General features: G+C 37.3%; 1 protein-coding gene across 1 annotated transcript in view; it reads right to left on the bottom strand.

Moving 5' to 3' along the window:
• Positions 1-18,374, bottom strand: part of IPO7 (importin 7) — a 41,762-nt gene extending 23,388 nt beyond the window's left edge. The window contains exons 1-15 of the mRNA XM_014966582.1: positions 18,291-18,374; positions 16,494-16,647; positions 15,906-16,064; positions 12,696-12,852; positions 12,010-12,099; positions 11,486-11,580; positions 11,302-11,386; positions 6,063-6,197; positions 5,424-5,523; positions 4,367-4,443; positions 3,910-4,026; positions 3,037-3,126; positions 2,356-2,521; positions 1,477-1,637; positions 525-653 (exon numbers count right to left, since the gene is read on the bottom strand). Of these exons, the coding sequence (XP_014822068.1) occupies positions 525-653; positions 1,477-1,637; positions 2,356-2,521; positions 3,037-3,126; positions 3,910-4,026; positions 4,367-4,443; positions 5,424-5,523; positions 6,063-6,197; positions 11,302-11,386; positions 11,486-11,580; positions 12,010-12,099; positions 12,696-12,852; positions 15,906-16,064; positions 16,494-16,647; positions 18,291-18,327 (1,752 nt within the window). The 5' untranslated portion in view covers positions 18,328-18,374. The remainder of the gene's footprint in view (positions 1-524; positions 654-1,476; positions 1,638-2,355; positions 2,522-3,036; positions 3,127-3,909; positions 4,027-4,366; positions 4,444-5,423; positions 5,524-6,062; positions 6,198-11,301; positions 11,387-11,485; positions 11,581-12,009; positions 12,100-12,695; positions 12,853-15,905; positions 16,065-16,493; positions 16,648-18,290) is intronic.
• Positions 18,375-19,449: the final 1,075 nt, after the last annotated feature.

Here is a 19,449-nt window from a genome sequence, read left to right as displayed (position 1 = left end):
CCATTCACTAGAACAAAGCTAAATCACACAAGTTTTCACCACACTGGAGAATTCTACAGTGCAGATGAGGCAGGTAAACAAAGCTATCATTTAGCACGGCCACAGCAGCTGTATTTACAGACTTGAATTCTGTTGCAGAGAATAAACTAAGTCAGCAGAGTCAATGCTCAAAGCTAACTCTTTTTTCCCTGCAGGGACAACCTCATCAAATCAGCTGGGTTTTTCCAGCTGAGCTGACGCAGTTCCATCAGTCAGAGACAAAGTTTCCTCCATCTACCTCAACAAGAACCTGGATTCTTACAGGAACTACTGGGGCAACATTTATGCTCTATTACTACACACAATGTGTCAGAAATGTGATCCTGATCCACTGTTACAACTTTGTTGCATGGTAACTATTTCACTGTTTTCTGTGTTTTGCCTGAAGGGACATTTTTTTCAGACAACAGTGTCAGGAACACTGGAATTACGACTTTCAGTGTCTTAAGATACTATGTATTAGCTTTAAAGTAACTTTTACTTACTTCCTTGTGATCTTCAACTACACTGAGAAGTGTATCAATAGTATTCAAGATTCCCATGGCTGTCACTGCTTTGTCATCACTACCCTCTTCATCTGGTCCAGTCTGGATTACCTGGTTAAATGTCATTGCCTGCATGTAAAATAGCAAAACAACCCATAAATATGTCATTTAATGAGGACGTGCTCGGAGGTGAAGAGCAACTGTACAAGTCTGGTATTCTACACAATTTAAGGAATGTATGATTATGAAAAGGTGGCTGCTCCATTCCAGAGTTTGTTTTCAAGACTGATAAAACATGAACACCAAGCCTTTTGATCTGTCATCATTTATCCATTTCATGAATAGAAAGATCTAACTTACATTGCTTTCCTTGCAAAAGAACACATTTTCTACAACCAAGTGTTTCTGACACGAGGTTGAACTGGTAGCTGCACTAGAGCAGGCTCCTTTGCAGGCATGCCCACAGAGGACACATGAACTATTTTGTTTTAACTCCAAGGCAAGAGCCTTTAATAGGAAAGCCCTGAGCTGATCTCTGCTTTTGAAACCACCAGCACAACTTGCTAGATACGGCCGTTCAAACCCTGAATTTCTCCTGCAGGTTCCATTTTATTTTCACATGACATACAACATAACATTATTTTCACACCAATATTTATTTTTTTTTTTTTTAAATTTGCTCTTCGATTTCCCATTTTAAAACAGAAAAATCATTATAACACTATTAGGAGAAAATGAGTATCAAGATTTCTCAAACGCTTCTACATTCCAATTAATTCAAGTTACGAAGCAACTTTTGAGAAAAAAGTTTAAACATACAAGAAAATTACCTGCATCAACGCACTTAAGCAGACTGGAGTAACGACAGCTACTGACTGACAGACAACTATCTGAATTTTAAATACCAATCTTTCACATATTCAACATCTTCCCAAGTCACCGGAAGTCTTACCAAATGCTGTGTCATTTCTACTGCAATTGGGGTGACTTCTTCACTATATTCACAGATCATCTTCTGAATCACATTGGTAAGATCATCATTTTCAGTCTCTCTTATAATATGAAGTAAAGCTTGCATTACAGGTCTAATGAATGGAGTAATATATTCTTTAGCTGTAAAACACGTGAAAGCATTTAAATTTTCATTCTTATAAAACTACAGAATCAGCATAAGAAACTCAATATAGATTTTATTAATATTTAGTGCTTTGGCATTAATATGCCAAAAACCATGGGTAGTAATTTATATTATATCTATATATTATTATATAGTGTATAATAATACTAACATTCAGAACAAATTTTTTAAAAAAACAGTATACCAAGAGGATCACAACTGAAGTAAGAAAACCAGAGTTGTCTAGTCTTTATGGACTGCAAGATTACTTATCAATGCAAATTTTAATTGAACAGGAATGCATACATACACATTTTTGTCAAATTACCCAAAGTATTTGATACAGAATTTGTTTGCTTTGTAGCTTTCATGTCAGCTTCAGGAACACTAAGCAATGTAAAGCCTGCCAGGATAAAAGCAGCTTTTCAAAAAAAATTAATTTGAAGATGAATGAATGTATGCTGAGACAGATATGCTTATGTTGCCACCATATTTCTGATTTGACGATGAGGTGCTGTAAAACTGGATTTATTGCACCATGAAATTAAAAAAATATAAAATTTTCCAGCTGGAAAATGACAGTAAGTTATTACAAATTACTATTGCAAGTAGTAAATTAACATCAGGGAAGAAGAGAACAGGTCTCCCTGAACATCGCAATATTAATGCCTATTCAATTAAAGCTTGCTGTAGTTTTATGAAAAAAAGGGCTACCTTTCTCTTGATTACTGATCAGAACTTGAAGTGCTATTGCAGCTTCCACTTTTACAGGCATTTCCCTATCATCTATCAGACACCGTCTCGTGAGTTCTAAGGCTGTCTGGAGATTCTGGTCACTCTTAAATTTGACTTCACAAAAATAATGAAGAACCCAACAAGCCTGAAAAAAAGACAGTGCAAATTCAGAGTTACAAAACCTACAAACAGGATTATCAACTACTTCACATATCCATAACCTACGCAAATTATTAAATCTGAATTGCCACTACTGTTCAATAAAAGTACTGTAGAAGTTTTTAATAGATGAAAATGTTAGAGAGTGTGGAGGCTGGTCAGTGGGAGGCTTGTCTTCTCCAGACATCACTAGACCAGTACTATGATCTCAAGTTCATCTTTGGCCACAGGGTTTGTGTGAGCGGTACGGTCTAAATGCAGAACACAAATAGACCATACCACCAGACACAGATGGAAAACTATGCACACAATTCTGCAGCCACTTTAAAACTATCTACAGTCACACATAAAGACTGATACTGATCTTTGAAGTAAGCACACAATTTGTTACAGAACAGGTGCAGAAAGGAGTACATCTGTTAGAGGGAAGCATTTAACAAATATTCCTGAAGTCTTCAGTTAGAACAGACAGTGTACCTCAACAGTCAATCTTGTACTTACTCGTGCTCTCATGTAACCCAGCTCACTGCTGAAGAGAGGGAACACATGATTCTGCAACATATATTCCATCTGATCTTTATATATCTTTTTCTGTCAGAATATGAACAGAAACAAATCAGTTTAAAACTTTATGTAAAAACGCATTTCTAACCCAGTAAAAAATGTCACATAGAAAAGTGTGAACAGCACAAGAAAACCCTCTGACTTTTAACTTCTTCCTTTATTAAAGTCTGTTAAGCAACAATGAAGTCCCATAATACTATTAAACTTGGATCCTATATAGACTTTTCTATTTTTCAGTCAAAATAGTGACACTTTTTTCCTGTCATTTTTTGACTCCTAAAGACACCTTTTGCTTGGCAGTACATTAGGCTGGTATCAAAAGTGGTGAGGGAAACTTCTTAGAGCCATGATCCAAATACCAAGGCCCTGCACCTTTTTTTGCTACTATCCCAAGTGAGCAAGGCTGCTAATTTCACTTTATTTCCTCTCTTCTACACATAGAAAAGACCTCATTAAATCAACAGCCTCTCACCAAATGGATTTTTCTTTCCCTTGCTTCCTCCCCACCCAAAAAAAAAAAGCAATGTAGTTAAGGGTGGTGCAGGAAATGGTGTAGCAATTCTTACTAGAAGCAGTTAACTAAAAAGAACTTAAAACAATCAACTGAATTTGAACATGACCTAATCAAACTTGTGTAATTAAGCTGAAAACAAAACCGAAACAACTAAGTTCAACAGCTTTAAAAAACCAGCAGTGATTCCAAAACTTGCAAACTTAAAGGGCTATTTTATCACTTCTTCTAAGACACTGTATGTGGAAGAAAGGAAAGGAGAAAAACTCCAAAAGAACCACCAGATTTGTTATGCTTACTTTTAGGAGAATTTCAGCCAAAGAACCAATCATATGTAAAGCACCATCTTTCTTACGAGGGTCAGCATTTGGCTCCGTAAGGATCTGATAACAAAAGCCCATTGTCTTCTGCAAGACCTAAATTACATGTAAGGTTAGTCAGATTATTTCAATTGTCTCAGGTATACCTGTCTCAGTGCTCTGAAGTGCTTAAACCTCTAGTAATCTTCTCTACGCCTGGAATTTGTATAATTTTTAATCTTTGTTACAAACACACAACATTCTTGATATATAGGTCCTAGGGGAATTGGCAAACACAAAAGTCACAAATAGACCAGTGTAAAATAAATGAGAGGAATAAATTTTAGTGCACGACAAAGAATAGAAATAAAACTTTTAATAGTAATTTTTTTCAGCAAATGGGCACTATAAGCTAAATCTAGCTACCATATTTAAGTAAAACCCTTGAATAGCTTACCTCTTTCCTTTTACTACATGATGTAAACAATACTGTCTGAGCAGCAGTTGTTGGTGAAATGAAGTCTTCAAATACATCTATAAAGAAATCGTATAACAGCTATAAATTTTGTTCCTTTGCTATGTTCATGATCCTAATGCAATCTAACTACTTAATATAAAACAAGAGAGCAACAACTGTCTTTTCTTTTCAGCTGGTTAATCATGCTTTCTTACTACAGATATTCCAAGACCAAATAACAGCAACAAATGGTTGGAGGTTCCTGATACATTTCACCTTTTTCATGATCACCAGCTCTACATCTCTAATTTGAAGTTGTATGTCCTTATTTTTAAGATAATTTTTGTACCAGTAGAAGCAGACCAGCCGTCAATTTTTGACATGCTATTTGCTGTGCAGGCAAACACACAACTGATTGAGTTAAAAATTTTTAGTTTCTTATTTCTCCGCATAAGATTATCAGACCCAGAGCCTCATATAATACCCTTGTACTGTTTACAGGTCTACCTCTGACCTGTGGGATAAGAAACTCCCAAACCTATCAAGGTTCCTTGTTCTAATCACATAAGAATTTGTTCAGGAAGTCTAAAGTATCTTCTTTCTTCCCCAGCCTGACAGGACTGCACAGACTTCCAGTAAACCCAAACAACAAAGTAACAAGCCATGGGAGGTGAAAATTCCTTAAGATCGTACAAAGTCCAGGGCCTGAAATACTAGCTGTTGTAAAGCATAAACTTTTAATAACAATAAACATATGTAATTGTTGCTAGCAATTTGTGGACTGTTTGACTTTGTAACTGTCAAAATTAGCTACTTGTTTCAAGTGCAGAACCACCTGTGTCTTTGTTGACTGTCATGTGTTACCTGTCATTTCCACCAGCATATCCAAAAGTTAACTATTTGAAGTTAAATTATTTGGATAATACAAACTGGTTTGATCTTTTTTTTTTTTTTCTCCGTTTAAATACCAAAGCCATGTCTATTTTCAAAAAAACCTACACAAACTCCTCCTTTGCGTGAACTCATATTTTAGGATGAGTAGATTTCAAGTTCTCACCAAATTTCATGCGAATATATTCATATGGATCTTCTTGCCAAAGCTCTTCATCAGCATCTGTATAGCACATCAATGGAAAAATAACATCTTGGATAATTCCCTGTAAGAAAAATAAAGAAGTTGAAAACATGCTAGCACTACTCAATCAATCTCTGTATTCTCTCCTGTATTTCCCAGATTTTGTCCATCCTGCCACTTCTCATACAAAATGCTAACATTCTAAATCTTCGTGGGCATGGTGGATTTTATGCACTACCTTATAGAAAAAGAGATCTATTAGCTTAGGGTAGAGCTGCAACACAGTGCAAGCTATTAGATTTGTTTTGGCTAATGGTATGTGGAGATGATTCAATGCCAAAAATTCAGTAGTTAACACCACCTCCAAATTTGTTGTGTTGCTCTGCTACACTGTAATCCTTAGTATATTAAAGCAAGAAGGCCTGACAGCAAAAAAAGCAAAAATCTGCTAGCTTTGCTCATGTATCAAAGTAACCTTCACCAGAGTTAAACTCTTTCCACCACCAATTTTTAACAGAGGTGCCCAAAATTTGCATTCTAGCAAGGCTAGAAACACTGTATAACAGACTGACAAATGTAGTAGTGAATCATCTAAATATCAAACCCCAAAAAATGGTTTACTTGAATATGAGGCTTCAGATTCTTCCAGGTGATGGCATGTGACACTCCTTGATTGATGTAATTCAGTGTTTGCTGCAGAACTCTAGGAGCCATGTACTGCTTTTCCTTGTATTGATACAACACCTTCAGCAACACCTAGAAAAAGCAGATTTCATCAATAGCTTATAGTGAGCTATTTTAACCAGACCCTTTCAACCTGAAGAATTCTACCCTCTTTCACAGTCTCACGTAAGAACCCCTCTAAATCCAACAAGTACCAACTAATCCTTCTACTAAATGCCATTGTTAATTTTTAAAGCAACTTGCAGCTCTTATCAGGTGCTGCACATCTTTTAAAAATATAATCCCTTAATAAGACAAAACATACATGCTAATTCATCACCAACATAGCCCAGGGGACCTTTCCCTCTGAAGTTAATTATTCCACCTTGCTACTCTTTGGGCATGGAAATTCATGCCTAATCACTGGATTGGTAAAATACTCTTTGCTCAGGCAGCCTACTGATTCTTGCCTATGTGCAGCCTTACAGCAATGACTCTGTACAAAGAATGAGGAACCTCTCTCTGCTTTGCTTCCTGCCCTCAATTCTTCTCCTGAGGTGGCTCAGAACTACTCACAGGGATTTACATTTGTAAAGTCCATGGCTCTCCGTGAGTAAGGACATGAAATGGACATGGGACCACTATTAGTACTTAAATTCCAGCCCACTGGAAAGTTTGATATTGGTAATTTGAGGGGCTTTCCTTGTAGCCCAGTCCAGGTCAGTGACAACAACTGCACATTCCAGACCAGCAGCATCAACTGGAGAGAAATGACAAATCCCATTTCCAGGGTTTCATTTCATTATTCTTCACATAAACCAACATTTTTAAAAATCCAAAACTGAAGGAACTGGAAAGTTATCTATCAATCTGTAGTATCACCAAGAAAACATTTTGGGAAAATGGATAATGAGATTATTTAAATAATTACATTGATAACATTTATTACACAAGCACTAAAGCATTTCTTCCAAAGGAGATGCCTCGCACTTGAGTTTAATGAGGATGCATTCATTCATTCACTAGAACTTAACATACAATCTCCTCTGTGGAAAAGCTTATACAATAAGGTCCACTTTGCTGGTGTATTTAAATTTTACAAGTACCTGAAGGTTGGGTTTTTTTGAGAGAGGGAGAGATTCTCCAGTGTACCAGGACAGCACACAGAAAAGCACAAATTCATCAACAGTCAGTGAAGGAATGGGGAATAGTCTTTGGAAATGAGGACAAAGCTGAGGCCTAACAAATACTCTGTGCAGCCATACTGCTTAGGACAAGTGTTTTAGTCCTCTCTTCACAAATCTAAGCAGTTACCTCCTATGATTCAGATACAAGAAGGAAAGAAATTTACAAGATTAAGAAAAGGTTTAAGAATTCTGGTGAGGAACAACCTGTAATGCCATGCCATATGTTTATCTGTTAGTCCTTTAGTAAAAGGATGCATACAGTTTGCTTTGGAGAGTCAAGAGAATGCAGTCAAACATATAATCAGAATTTGTATTCTTATTCCAACTATTCTTATTCCTATTCCAATTCTTGTAAAGAAATACATCCCATTTAAAAATCTTCCATAATATATCTGAAAAACTCTGTCGTCTTAAGCATACATCCAAGATTTATCTTCTGCAGACATAGAGGACTGCACCTTAAAAATAATCTGTATTTCTATACAAGTTGTATTATTGTATAGGAAGAAACTGCAAGCATTTTCAAGTCTTGCTTTTTAGCAATTTTCTTTACCTGAATTCTTGGTGTTTCCTAGATGCAATATAAGTAAGGGACAAATCTGATTCAAAGAAAAAGCAAAGACAAAGTATTTTGTTGAACTGTTTAAATTTCTCTTTTCAAAGATTTCTTTTGCCCATACAATCTTTTGTCAGAACTTAATTTTATCTTTGAAGTGCAAAGCAATCAGCAAGTTCTTAAAGAACATGTAATACTTATCTGTCTGATGCCATTTACAGGTATAAGCACCCCAAAAGGTGATGCTGATTCCACTTGTCTGAGTAGAATATGTTGGGATACAGCTCCTAACATTTAATGTGACAAATTTTCTCTTCCCTTTCAATACTTTGGATGACCTTCAAAACACACGTATTTAGGAGACGCTTTCCCTACTTTTCCTCTTTCAAGGTCCCGTAATTCCTTATAATTTTATTAGGAATGAAAACTAAGAAAACTGAACTAAGAACCGTTCTTCTCCTAATTCATAGAATCATAGAATAATTTGGGATGGAGGGGACCTTTAAAGGTCATCTAGTCCAAACCCCCTGCAATGAGCAGAGACATCTTCAAGATCAGTTTGCTTGGAGCCCCTGAGCCAGCCTGAACTTGAATGTTTCCAGGGATGGGACATCCACCACCTCTCTGGGCAGCCTGTTCCAGGGTTTCACCACTCTCGTAAAATGTTTATCCCTTGTACCTAGGCTAAATCTGTCCTCTTGTCTCCCCAGAGCCTTCTCTTCTCCAGGCTGAACAACCCCAAGTTTCTCAGCCTGTCTTCACATGAGAGGCACTCCAGCCCTTGGATCATCTTTGTGGCCCTCCTCTGGACCCTCTCCAACGGGTCCATGTTCTTGCTGTGCTGAGGGCTCCAAAGCTGGATGCAGTACTCCAGGTGGGGTCTCACGTGAGCGGAGTACAGCAGAGGAATCACCTCCTTCGATCTGCTGGCCATGCCTCTTTTGGTGCTGCCCAGGATGTGGTTGGCTTTCTGAAGTCCAAGTGCACCTTGTGGGCTCATGCTCAGCTTTTCATCCTCCAGTACCCCCAAATCCTTCTCCTCAGGGCTGCTCTCAGTCCCTCATCCTCCAGCCAGGGGTTGCCCTGACCCAGCTTCACATGGGTCCCAAGGCTCACATGAAACAACTTCTCAAGCTTGTCCAGGTCCCTTTGGATGGCACCCCATCCCTCAGGAACGTCATCTGCATGACTGAGCTTGGTATCATTCCCAAACCTGCTGAGGGTCCACTCGATCCCATTGTCTGTGCCACTGATGAAGATACTGAACAGTACTGGTCCCAATATAGACCCCTAAGGGACACCACCCATCAGTCATCTCCATCTGGACATTGAGCTGTTGACCGTACCCCCAAATCCTTCTCCTCAGGGCTGCTCTCAGTCCCTCATCCTCCAGCCAGGGGTTGCCCTGACCCAGCTTCACATGGGTCCCAAGGCTCACATGAAACAACTTCTCAAGCTTGTCCAGGTCCCTTTGGATGGCACCCCATCCCTCAGGAACGTCAACTGCATGACTGAGCTTGGTATCATTCCCAAACCTGCTGAGGGTCCACTCGATCCCATTGTCTGTGCCACTGATGAAGATACTGAACAGTACTGGTCCCAATATAGACCCCTAAGGGACACCACCCATCAGTCATCTCCATCTGGACATTGAGCTGTTGACCACTACCCTCTAGATGCAACCATCCAACCAATTCCTCATCCTCCGAACAGTCCACCCATCAAACCCATCTCTCTCCAATTCAGAGAGAAGGATGTTGAGGGGAATCATGTCAAAGGCCTTAGCAAAGTCCAGATAGATGACATCTGTAGCTCTTCCCTTATCCACTGATACAGTCACTCCATCATAGAAGGCCACTAGGTCAGGCAGGACTTACCCTTTGTGAAGCCACACTTGCTGTCTCAAATCACTCCTTAAACATATTTCACAGGTGTTTCCCTGTTGCCTGCTACTACCTCAAGAACCTCTGGCTCATCTCCATAGGACTTCCAGTGTGCTGCAGTCTCAGAGCAATAGGCAGAGGGCCCTCACTAGCACCCTGTCCCTCTAACCCTGGCATGTTGTCACACAGCCTGTCATGGACAAACCTGAGGATATTCCCCTCCCACTCCAAGCCTAGTTTAAAGCTCTGTCAATGAGCCCTGTAAGCTTGTGAGCAAAGACCCTCTTTTCCCCTTTGAGAGAGGTGAATCCCATCTAATGCCAACAAGCCTGGTGCCGTGTAGGCCATCCCATTATCGAAAAAGCCAAAATTGTGGTGATGACACCAGCCACGGAGCCACGTATCAACAGGCTGGGGTTGTCTATTTCTTCCAGTGTCACTGTCTGCAACTGGAAGGTGAGAGGAAAAGATAACCTGTGCTCCAGAGTCCCTTATCAATCGTCCCAAGGCCCTGAAAGCCTCTTTTGATGCCTCTGGACTACGTGTTGCAGCTTTGTCACCACCCATGTGGAAGAGCAGTAATGTCTAATAGTCTGAGTCTGATTAAAACAAAAGCTTTGAAGAAGACATTCCTCTCCTTGAGACTTTTATAGATTAACAGTCTATTTACATTTACAATCTAATAACTTTAACATAATAGTTTGTCTAAAATTTCCTTGTATCGGCTCATAAATCTGTTTATTTTTTTTAATAAATAAACTTGTTTCAAAAGAACAGAAGTCAGCAGAACAGCCAGGCATTGAGATTCAGAACCAAAAAATTCCCCAATATTCATAGGAATTTTTTGCTAGTTCAAAATGCTCAAATAACTGACTTTAAACACATGCACTAGAAGGAAAGGCAGATGGCAATTCCTGCCCCAGCAATCCATTCTATCCCTTCTGAAAAACCTGTAAGTTACTACCAATCTAAAGTTACTGCAATAAAGGTAAATCAAGGATGGTTTGGCATAACAGTAATACATCAGGTTAGAAATTGCTATGGTCAGAAGATGTTTTGTGTGTAACAATCCTGTAGAAGTGGTGATCACCAGAGAGGGAGAAGAGTAGAGAGTGACCATCAGGTTTACCTGTTTGTAAGGTAACCTCTGCATGATCAGGCTTTTGCAGAAGGTTAAGAAGCTTAGTATTTACTGACTGAGTAAAAAAAGAACTATATTATCAGAGTTAAAATATTATAAATACCTATTATATCTATCTCTTCCAGAAAGAGAAAAACTGATAGCATTTATTTGAAGGACATTTGAAGCCCTGTTATACAAGAGCAGTTACTCTTTTTACAGACTATCAGTGCTGCATAGGCTATTTTCAGTGGATTGTCCTATGTAGTAAATTCAACATTTTTTAAATCTTTCTTTTCTTATAACCCACTGATGTCAGTGCTTTCCATACCGATGTGCTTAAAAAAATCCAAACAAACAATTGTGAAGAACAGCAAGAAGACTTTTCAGAAAATAGTAAGAAATCATTCCTAAACTCATCCTAATATTCCCCACATTCAGTTTTTCTTACTTGCTGAACACCAACAGCGAATGCCTTCAGGAACACTTCAGCAAACTCATTGTATTCCTTGGAAACATTACCAGGGCTTCCATACCTGCAATTGGAAGCAAATACGCAAATTCAAGAATGCAGCAATATTACTGACTTTCATATTTTTTGGTTTCTATAAAAATGATAATGGAAGAGAAAGTACCTCTCAAAAAGTCTAGCTAAGATATGCAAAGCCCACTTCTTGCATTTCCACCAGGGCAACTCAGGTCTATCATCTTCATCGACTTGAAGGGTTTCCTTTAGGGGAAAAGGAAAAAAAAAACACCAAACATTATTTATAACCTACTCAGAGGAGTTATATGTATTTCAAACTACAGAGCACATTTTGATTTTAAGCTAGAAGTGTAAAGGGCAGGTTAACAGAAGTATAAAGTAAAGCATTATCTAAAAATAAATCCTGTGATGTATACTGCATAAATGGTCAACAAATTCTTGAAACAAGAAGCCAAAATAAGTTGTGCTATATATTTTAAAACAGAACTCCCATAAAAGCTATTTATTTCCAAAATTCATCTAGTCTGTTTAAAACCCCCTATTTAGTTTAAAACTTGATTTTCTTGACATCCATTGAGAAAAAAGAATGCAGAAACAAAGTTAAACTTTTTAACATTCTAATGAATGAAAAATATTTAAGCTTAAAGACATAAAAAGCCAAAAGCCACTTACAGCTGGTACATCCCTATCGACAACAGTCTTCAAGATTTCTATCCATTCAGTCAAGTTTTGCTGATTTATCAACTCCAAAGGTAATGTGTACTTATTAAAAAAAAAAAAGACAAAATAAATTAATTATAAAGTAATTTGAAAATAATGTTACTTTCACAGAATGAATTTTAGCTCTTTCAAACCTTTGTCTGCACTTAGCTAGATTAGCAAATTACTCTAAAAAACAGGTTAAAGAACTTAACACAACCGTATCTATATTCTCAATATCCTCAAAGGTGCTAGAGGTCTACTCCAATTCATTCTGCTTATGCAATTCTAAAACACTACTTAAATGGATGCTACACTATTTTCTGATGCCTTTAACAGCAGATGAAAAGTCTCATTCCAAACTGCTGCTTTTACACTGGCAATTCTATGTAGCCTGGCCTCTACGATCTGTCATTCTAGCAAACACTCTACCTTAGTGGATGAGTTCTGCCTAATACCAAGTAGGAATAGCAAAAGTAAAAGTACAGCATAATCAAGCATACCAAAAACCTGCGATTCATACCACACTTGAGTAGTAACAGAAGTGATTCAGATGTAATCTAATATTGTTAATATTTCTGTCATTTACTGTTTTATGGAAAAGCATAATTCTTTAATTTAAATTACCGATCAAGTATATGCAAAGTTTATTTTTTTACCTGGACAAGGGCATAAAATATTTTGAAGATCTGTTTTTGTATGAGGACAGATTGATCAGATGGATCGTTCAAGAGCTGAATGAAACTATCCTTCAGAACTGGTAGAAAATGTTGCATTGCAGCTATCAAAGGACTCCTCTCCTCTGGTTTCTTGTACCTTTGGACAAGAACAAACTAGTTTTGTAGATCTTTCAGGTAGCTTTTGAATTTTAAAAGTCCACCTTTCCACAACATAGACACAAGTAGCTTATATTACAGTTCATCACAACATACAATTAAAAAAAATCCCTAGCCATTTCTTGTAACAGAATTTGAAATAAAGCTATAGCCAGACAACATTAGAGTTAAAAGGCAAGTTAAAAAACCACTGAGCGTCCATTACTCCACTATATATCCACATTAGTTTTCTGCTGGTAATGCACTCCTGCCAACTTACTCACTTTGAATACTTCATCATGTTCAGCCACACCATTACTATAGTGAAAAGCAATCAGAGCGCTACTAAAACTGCAAGCAAAAGGTACACATTTGTTGCCAAGAATGGCAGATGCCAGGCTAGCCAGTAAAATCACAGGAAGACATTTATCAGAGTTCACAATTTATCAACATATTTCCAGAAGCTAGATGACTTCACGGACACTGAAGAAAGTAAACTGTGAGGTTTCTCACAGTTTAGCAATGATCTCTCTCACATCTTGCCATATAATTTGCCCAAATTTAACAATCTGACAGAGAATGTAGGCTTCAAGGCTATGTGGTGGCCTCTGAGTTGGCTTCAACTGCAACCCCCCTTGAAATAGTGCCCCAGACCTTCCCAAAGAATCATAGAGTGGTTAGAGTTGGAAGGGATCATCTAGTTCCAACCCCCTGCCATGGGCAGGTACACCTCCACCAGACCAGGTTGCTCAAAGCCCCATCCAACCTTGAACACTTCCAGGGATGGGACATCCACAGCTTCTCTTGGGCAACCTGTTCCAGTGTCTCGCCAATCTCACAGTAAAGAGTTTCTTTCTGGTATCTAATTTAAATGTAATTTCTTTCAATTTAAAAGCATTACCCCTCGGTCCTATCACTCCCCTCCCTCATAAAGACTCCCTCCCCATTCTCTCCTGTAGGCCCCCTTTGGGTACTGGAAGGCCATCATAAGGTTTCCCCAGAACCTTCTCTTCTCCAGGCTGAACAACCCCAACCCTCACCATGCTGGTGACAGCCCACCCGTTTGTCTATGCTGAAATCAAGGCTCCATTTTCATCCTCAAAACATATCAAAATTCCTGAAGGGAAATGAAGCTTTTAACTTCCAAAGAAGAAAGTCCTTATTGATTCAAGCGTTATCACAGCAGAATAGGATCTTGTCCGTACTGGTGAGATGGACCATACTGGTCCATAACAGTAAGAACAAAGTAAAATATCACTGTAAGACTGTACAGCTTTATATTTTTATTAACCAATTAATACTATAATATTCTCGGACTGTTGTGAGAGATTTTTAGGTTGGGAATTTGATTTTGTTTTGTTTTTAAATACATTTTTGGTAAACTTTTCACTAATATTAAACATCAATGCTGCTCAGCCAATTTGCAGAAATATAAGATAAAGTCTACTCAATCTGCTGCCAGATGGCATGTTCTGTAAAAACTACTACAGAACACTGAGCTCCAAAATCGTATTCAATAATATAGTTTCCATGTATTTTCTGAAATAGAAACCTAAATATAAGGACTAAATGTTGCTCAGGAAAATTAAATTTCTAATTTCCACAAAAGACACCATAGAAAAAGACCAGAAAAAAAAAGACTATGCAAAGAGCAGCCATTTGATCTTTTTGGCTGGATTTGGAGAAAAAGAAATAATGTTGAAAACCCCAAGATATTTACCTTCCACATTAAGAGAAAAAAGCTCCCCAGAACCTGACACAAGTAATTTAACAAATTTTACAGAGACCTGCTTGTATCCATATTGTTACACAATGAAATATGCACATTCCTACATGATTTGTGAAAGGAATCCTTGTTGAATTCACCCAGAAAGCTAAACAAGTATGAGCAGTCGCTGGCCTCAGCTAGTGTTTGATCAACTAAGATTATGAACACACCTGTTACCTTTGCTAATCATGCAATGACTGTGCTCTTATCAAAATTCTTCCCTAAACAAGGATTGATATAATCATAACACACTACCAGTAAACGCTTCATGTTTTCTCTCTCACACATCTCTGCTGTATATTTAAAGATATTAAATTTGAAAATCAAGCGAGAAATTAGTTTATTTTCCTTCCTAGTAGGACTTGCAATTTTCAGCCACAGAAAAAACTCCCAACATGGGATTACAAAGGTCCTTATAGTAGTCCTGTAAAAAAGGATTTTTGAGAAACTGATATTCACCTGTTTTACACTAATTTACGCAATTTTTCAATGCAACATTTTAAATCAAGTACCCGAAACAAAAAAGTTATGCATCACAGTGCTTTGAAAGAGCAAGTTGTGGATTCCATCAGTTCCACTACTACAATTTCCCGACTACAGGCTTGCACTTTTCTATGATACAGCTCGAATGAGCTTCCTGCATGCCAGCAGCAGCAGCTAAGCTCCACACAACTTCTTTAAGTGCAACCTCAACTTCAAAGCTCTGAGTATAATACCAAATACAGAGCAAAGAACATTCTCCTGTATGTATACTAGCCCAGTGCCTTGCATATAGGAAAATGGTGGGCTTTGGTAAAGATTTCCTATGATGGGTTGGATGAGGCTATCAAAATTTTCAAAAGGATTGTACTAAAATACTGATTTTGAACTTCCTAACATTCAAGATTTCACATTTTGAAGACTCTTTTTTGTTTCACTGATACCTACACTACAAATGGTTTAAATAAATAATCATTTTCTGCAAAAGTTATGATTCTGAGTGGACTTTCTTACTGTCATCAATCCATAAAAAACAAGTACCTAATAAAGGCTTAAAGACACCCTTTTTTTTTTTTTCCTGATCTGCAACCTTTAATGAAGGCAGTTTTTCTGTAATTTCTTAGTGGAGAAGATATGAGCCAATATCAGTATAGCAAATATTCAAGAGTATTTTCTAAAATTAGATTTCTGTCACCTTTGCGCAATCCCACACACATTCTACATGGTTACAACATACATAAGGAATACAAAAATAAGCACAAATATATTAATTCTGCTGTTTATCTGGTAGAAAAAGAAACACTTACTCATAGTTTTTGACAAGTTGATAAAGACAAAGAAGAATTCCAAGCCAACAAGCACTGTTGTCAGACTGAAGATAAAATCCAATTTTCTCCACAACTGCAGTCCAGCGACTAGGATAATCGTGCTTGATAATGTGGTGAATGCAAGTAGTAAGCTGTACTCTAGAAATCAAACGCACAACGATTACTTAAGTTACTGCTATTATTTTAATAATATTCTTGTGATGTCGAAATAACTAATATTGCTCAAACTCAGGCTTATTTCAAGTTTTACTTAGAAGGTTTAGGTTCTGTACTCTCTGCTTAATAGTTTCCATTTCAGGAACGTGAAATTTCTACATGCTGCCAAGCTGAAAACTATTTTTCCATCTATGTTAATTCTATGCTCAGGATACACAGCATATGACAATGCTGCTTAGCACACAGGTGATCTTAATTATGCAAAAAAAACCCAAAACAACCCCAACAGATACCACAGCCAATTCATAAACAGATTAAGCACACAGGTGATCTTAATTATGCAAAAAAACCCCAAACAACCCCAACAGTCAGATACCACAGCCAATTCATAAACAGATGAGAACTGCATACCGAATCAGCTCAGGAGAGTGAATAATGGCTTCTACAATATTTTCACGAATACAGTGCCTATCTTCTTCTGGGATGGAGTAAGGTGGAATCTCTCCTGGTGCAGCTTCACGATCTGGCCAATACTGGGTTATCATATTTTTCAAGTAGATAACCCCTGTTGAGACAAAAAAGTGGCAAATCAGCTGATAGCCATTCAAAGTACAAAACAAACACACATTTTGCAAAGAAACCTATTTTAGAACAAAACCGATTGAAATGACTAATTCACTGACCATATCTGAGTAAAAGAATCAAAGTATATAAATAATGCAAATTATTAACCTAATAATTTACTAGGTTTATACACTTTTACCCATTTATTGTGATGTCTGTATTTTTAGTTCTGTAAAGAATGTGTTTTCATATGAAAATACTAAACTTACTGCTTCTATCCATACAACAGATAAGTAGTTGTGGAATATTTTAGCAACACACTTCTGAAAGATGCTTTATAATTATTTTCTCAGTATTTTCATTAAAACAAAGTTAATCAATACTAATGACTATCTAAAACACCCCTTGTAAGCAAAAAAAAAAAAAGAAATTAATTAAATTTGCAATGCAGGAATGAATGCTAAAGAGAAACAGAGCTCTTCTATACCAAGGTTATGGCCCACAGCACTTTGTAGCAATCAGGCTGCTGGCACAAATGCCTGCATTTACCATTTGACAGCCAAATCCAAACTGTTTATGTGGCAGAACAGAGATTACAGCACTTGGAAAGAAAAGGAACAAAAAAATGCAACAGGAATTATCAAATTAAAAACAAATAACAAAGTTACTATTAATCTAATTTGATGTACAAATCCATAAAGAAACTTCTCTTCCCAAATTTCATATGCACCTTCTGAAGATTCCGAAACGAAAGGGTTTCTGAAAGGGTCTGGAAAGGTAAGCAACACTCAGGAGACATGAGCTATTACAAGACTGAAGTGATGAAGACTTCAATCCACCCGCAGTGGGATTTATCATGCCATTAATTGGTTTGCAAAAGATGCACTGTTTGTAAGCTATGGGTTGTATGAGTTGTCTCCACTCTCCACAGACTGCTTTGGTTTCTAATTGGCTTATGCTGAGGGTGAATAGTCAGAGGTTGCTTTCAAACCTTCCCCTTTTTTTGCATGATATACATGTGAAGCAGTAACTTTTGAGTCAACAGCTGACTGGTACCCCTAAGCAATAAGATAAAAATGCAAGTTAGGCTTATGTTACAACTGAGAATAGTCTACTATGTGAAAGATCAACATAAGTGATCAAGATCACACCTCCTGAACTGTCAGGAAAACCACTGAAGTATCACATTGGAAAACTCTATCAAATAATCATAGCAGCTTTAAGAGTTGCTAATATTCAATGTCCTATTTTACTGATGGCTTATGTGCAAATCAAAAGGGTTCCAAAAGACGTAATTTGTTTTCTTCCACTTATAACATTTAGAAACATCAGCGTTACTAGGACAAGGTTAAATTACCTCCTTGAACCAATGTGCTAGCATCATGGACTATTCTGCTTCCTCAAAGACCATTATTCACTAGAGATAAAGGGTAGCTCACTGAAGACCCAGCCACCTTTTCTTTCTGTTTTCCCTATTCAGTGTATGGTGCCAGATATAGCTCATGATGACTGTAATTCGTGTGACTCTCACCTTTTGAGTATTTGAGATGAAAATAATTAGAATTCCTCAACAGTATCTGCATGTGTACTTTGTGTGTATTCACCATTAAAGTCGATACAATGAAAAAAGATTTGAAAACTTGCCTGCCTGTCTCACTGGTAAATCCAGTTGCTCGGACATAGTGATCTGAAGCAGAGTTGAAACAAAGTTCACTGACTTATGAGCCTGTAGAGGAAAAAAAAAATAATTATTTGGTCATATTTTTTAAGTTTTAGAATACTCCTGTTAGGTTTTACAATATCTTTATAATGATGTAATGCAATCAATAGGATACCAGCAATTCAGACAGTTTCACAGTGCTCACAAAGCATTCCAAAGTTTCATGCTCGCTGTATTCTGAAAACAGCATGGGACTGGAAAAACTCTACCGTTTAAGGTAATAGAGATGAAATCATTAAACAAGCTTCAGGAATCAACCTCTTACAGTCACCAAACATGTTCTTCATTCAGAACAAATACTTACTTGAAAGAAGAATATCTAAACAGCCAGAAAAAGCCAAGCGCAGCAAGTTTACAGTGACCTTTTAACAAGGCATGAATTCACTATGTAATAATCTAAGAAACAGATGGCAACTATGTTTTAAAACTAAGCCCAGCCTTAAGCAAGCCTGCCCAACTCATAGCTCATCTTCCTGAAAAAACAGCTTCAGGTGACCATTTATGCATCACCATACCCGCACAACAGCAACCCAACAGGATGGAGACCTAAATGGAGTAACATCCCCAGAGTAACAATTTTGCAAGGATTTCCAAGAGTTCATATACAACAAACACAAAACATGGGGTTTTTTTCTTACAATAATGAGAGATGTCATTGATACACTAAATGCTGTATTATATTTTCAGTTCAAGGAAACCAACCTTATTCTAGCATCTTTTTCCCATCAAAAACTGAAACTATTACATTAATTTTTCTGGGAAAGCGAATTGTAGTCTTTTAAAGCTAACTCTCCTTTTTGTAACCGGAAAACAGCATCATTTTCCTCAAGGTCAAGAGTCAATAGATGTGAGATGCATTGAGGGAAATTCCTATTTTACAAAAAAAAAAAAAAAAAAAAAAAATAAATTTTGGACAGTACTGACCTTTTCTTTCTGAGTTTAAGAAGATATAAATTAACCCATATATAGAAATATAAAAATAAAAGTATAAATATATGTAAGATGTAAATATAGACTGGATGAGCACAATCTAGAATACAAGAAGAGTTACTGAAATGTATGAAAACCTCAATCGTGTGGGAT

Source organism: Calidris pugnax, unplaced genomic scaffold (genome assembly GCF_001431845.1).
Source record: "Calidris pugnax isolate Ruff unplaced genomic scaffold, ASM143184v1 scaffold26, whole genome shotgun sequence".
Lineage (NCBI taxonomy): Eukaryota > Metazoa > Chordata > Aves > Charadriiformes > Scolopacidae > Calidris > Calidris pugnax.
The sequence above is the reverse complement of the archived record's forward strand: the minus strand, read 5'-3'. Positions and strand labels throughout refer to the sequence as shown.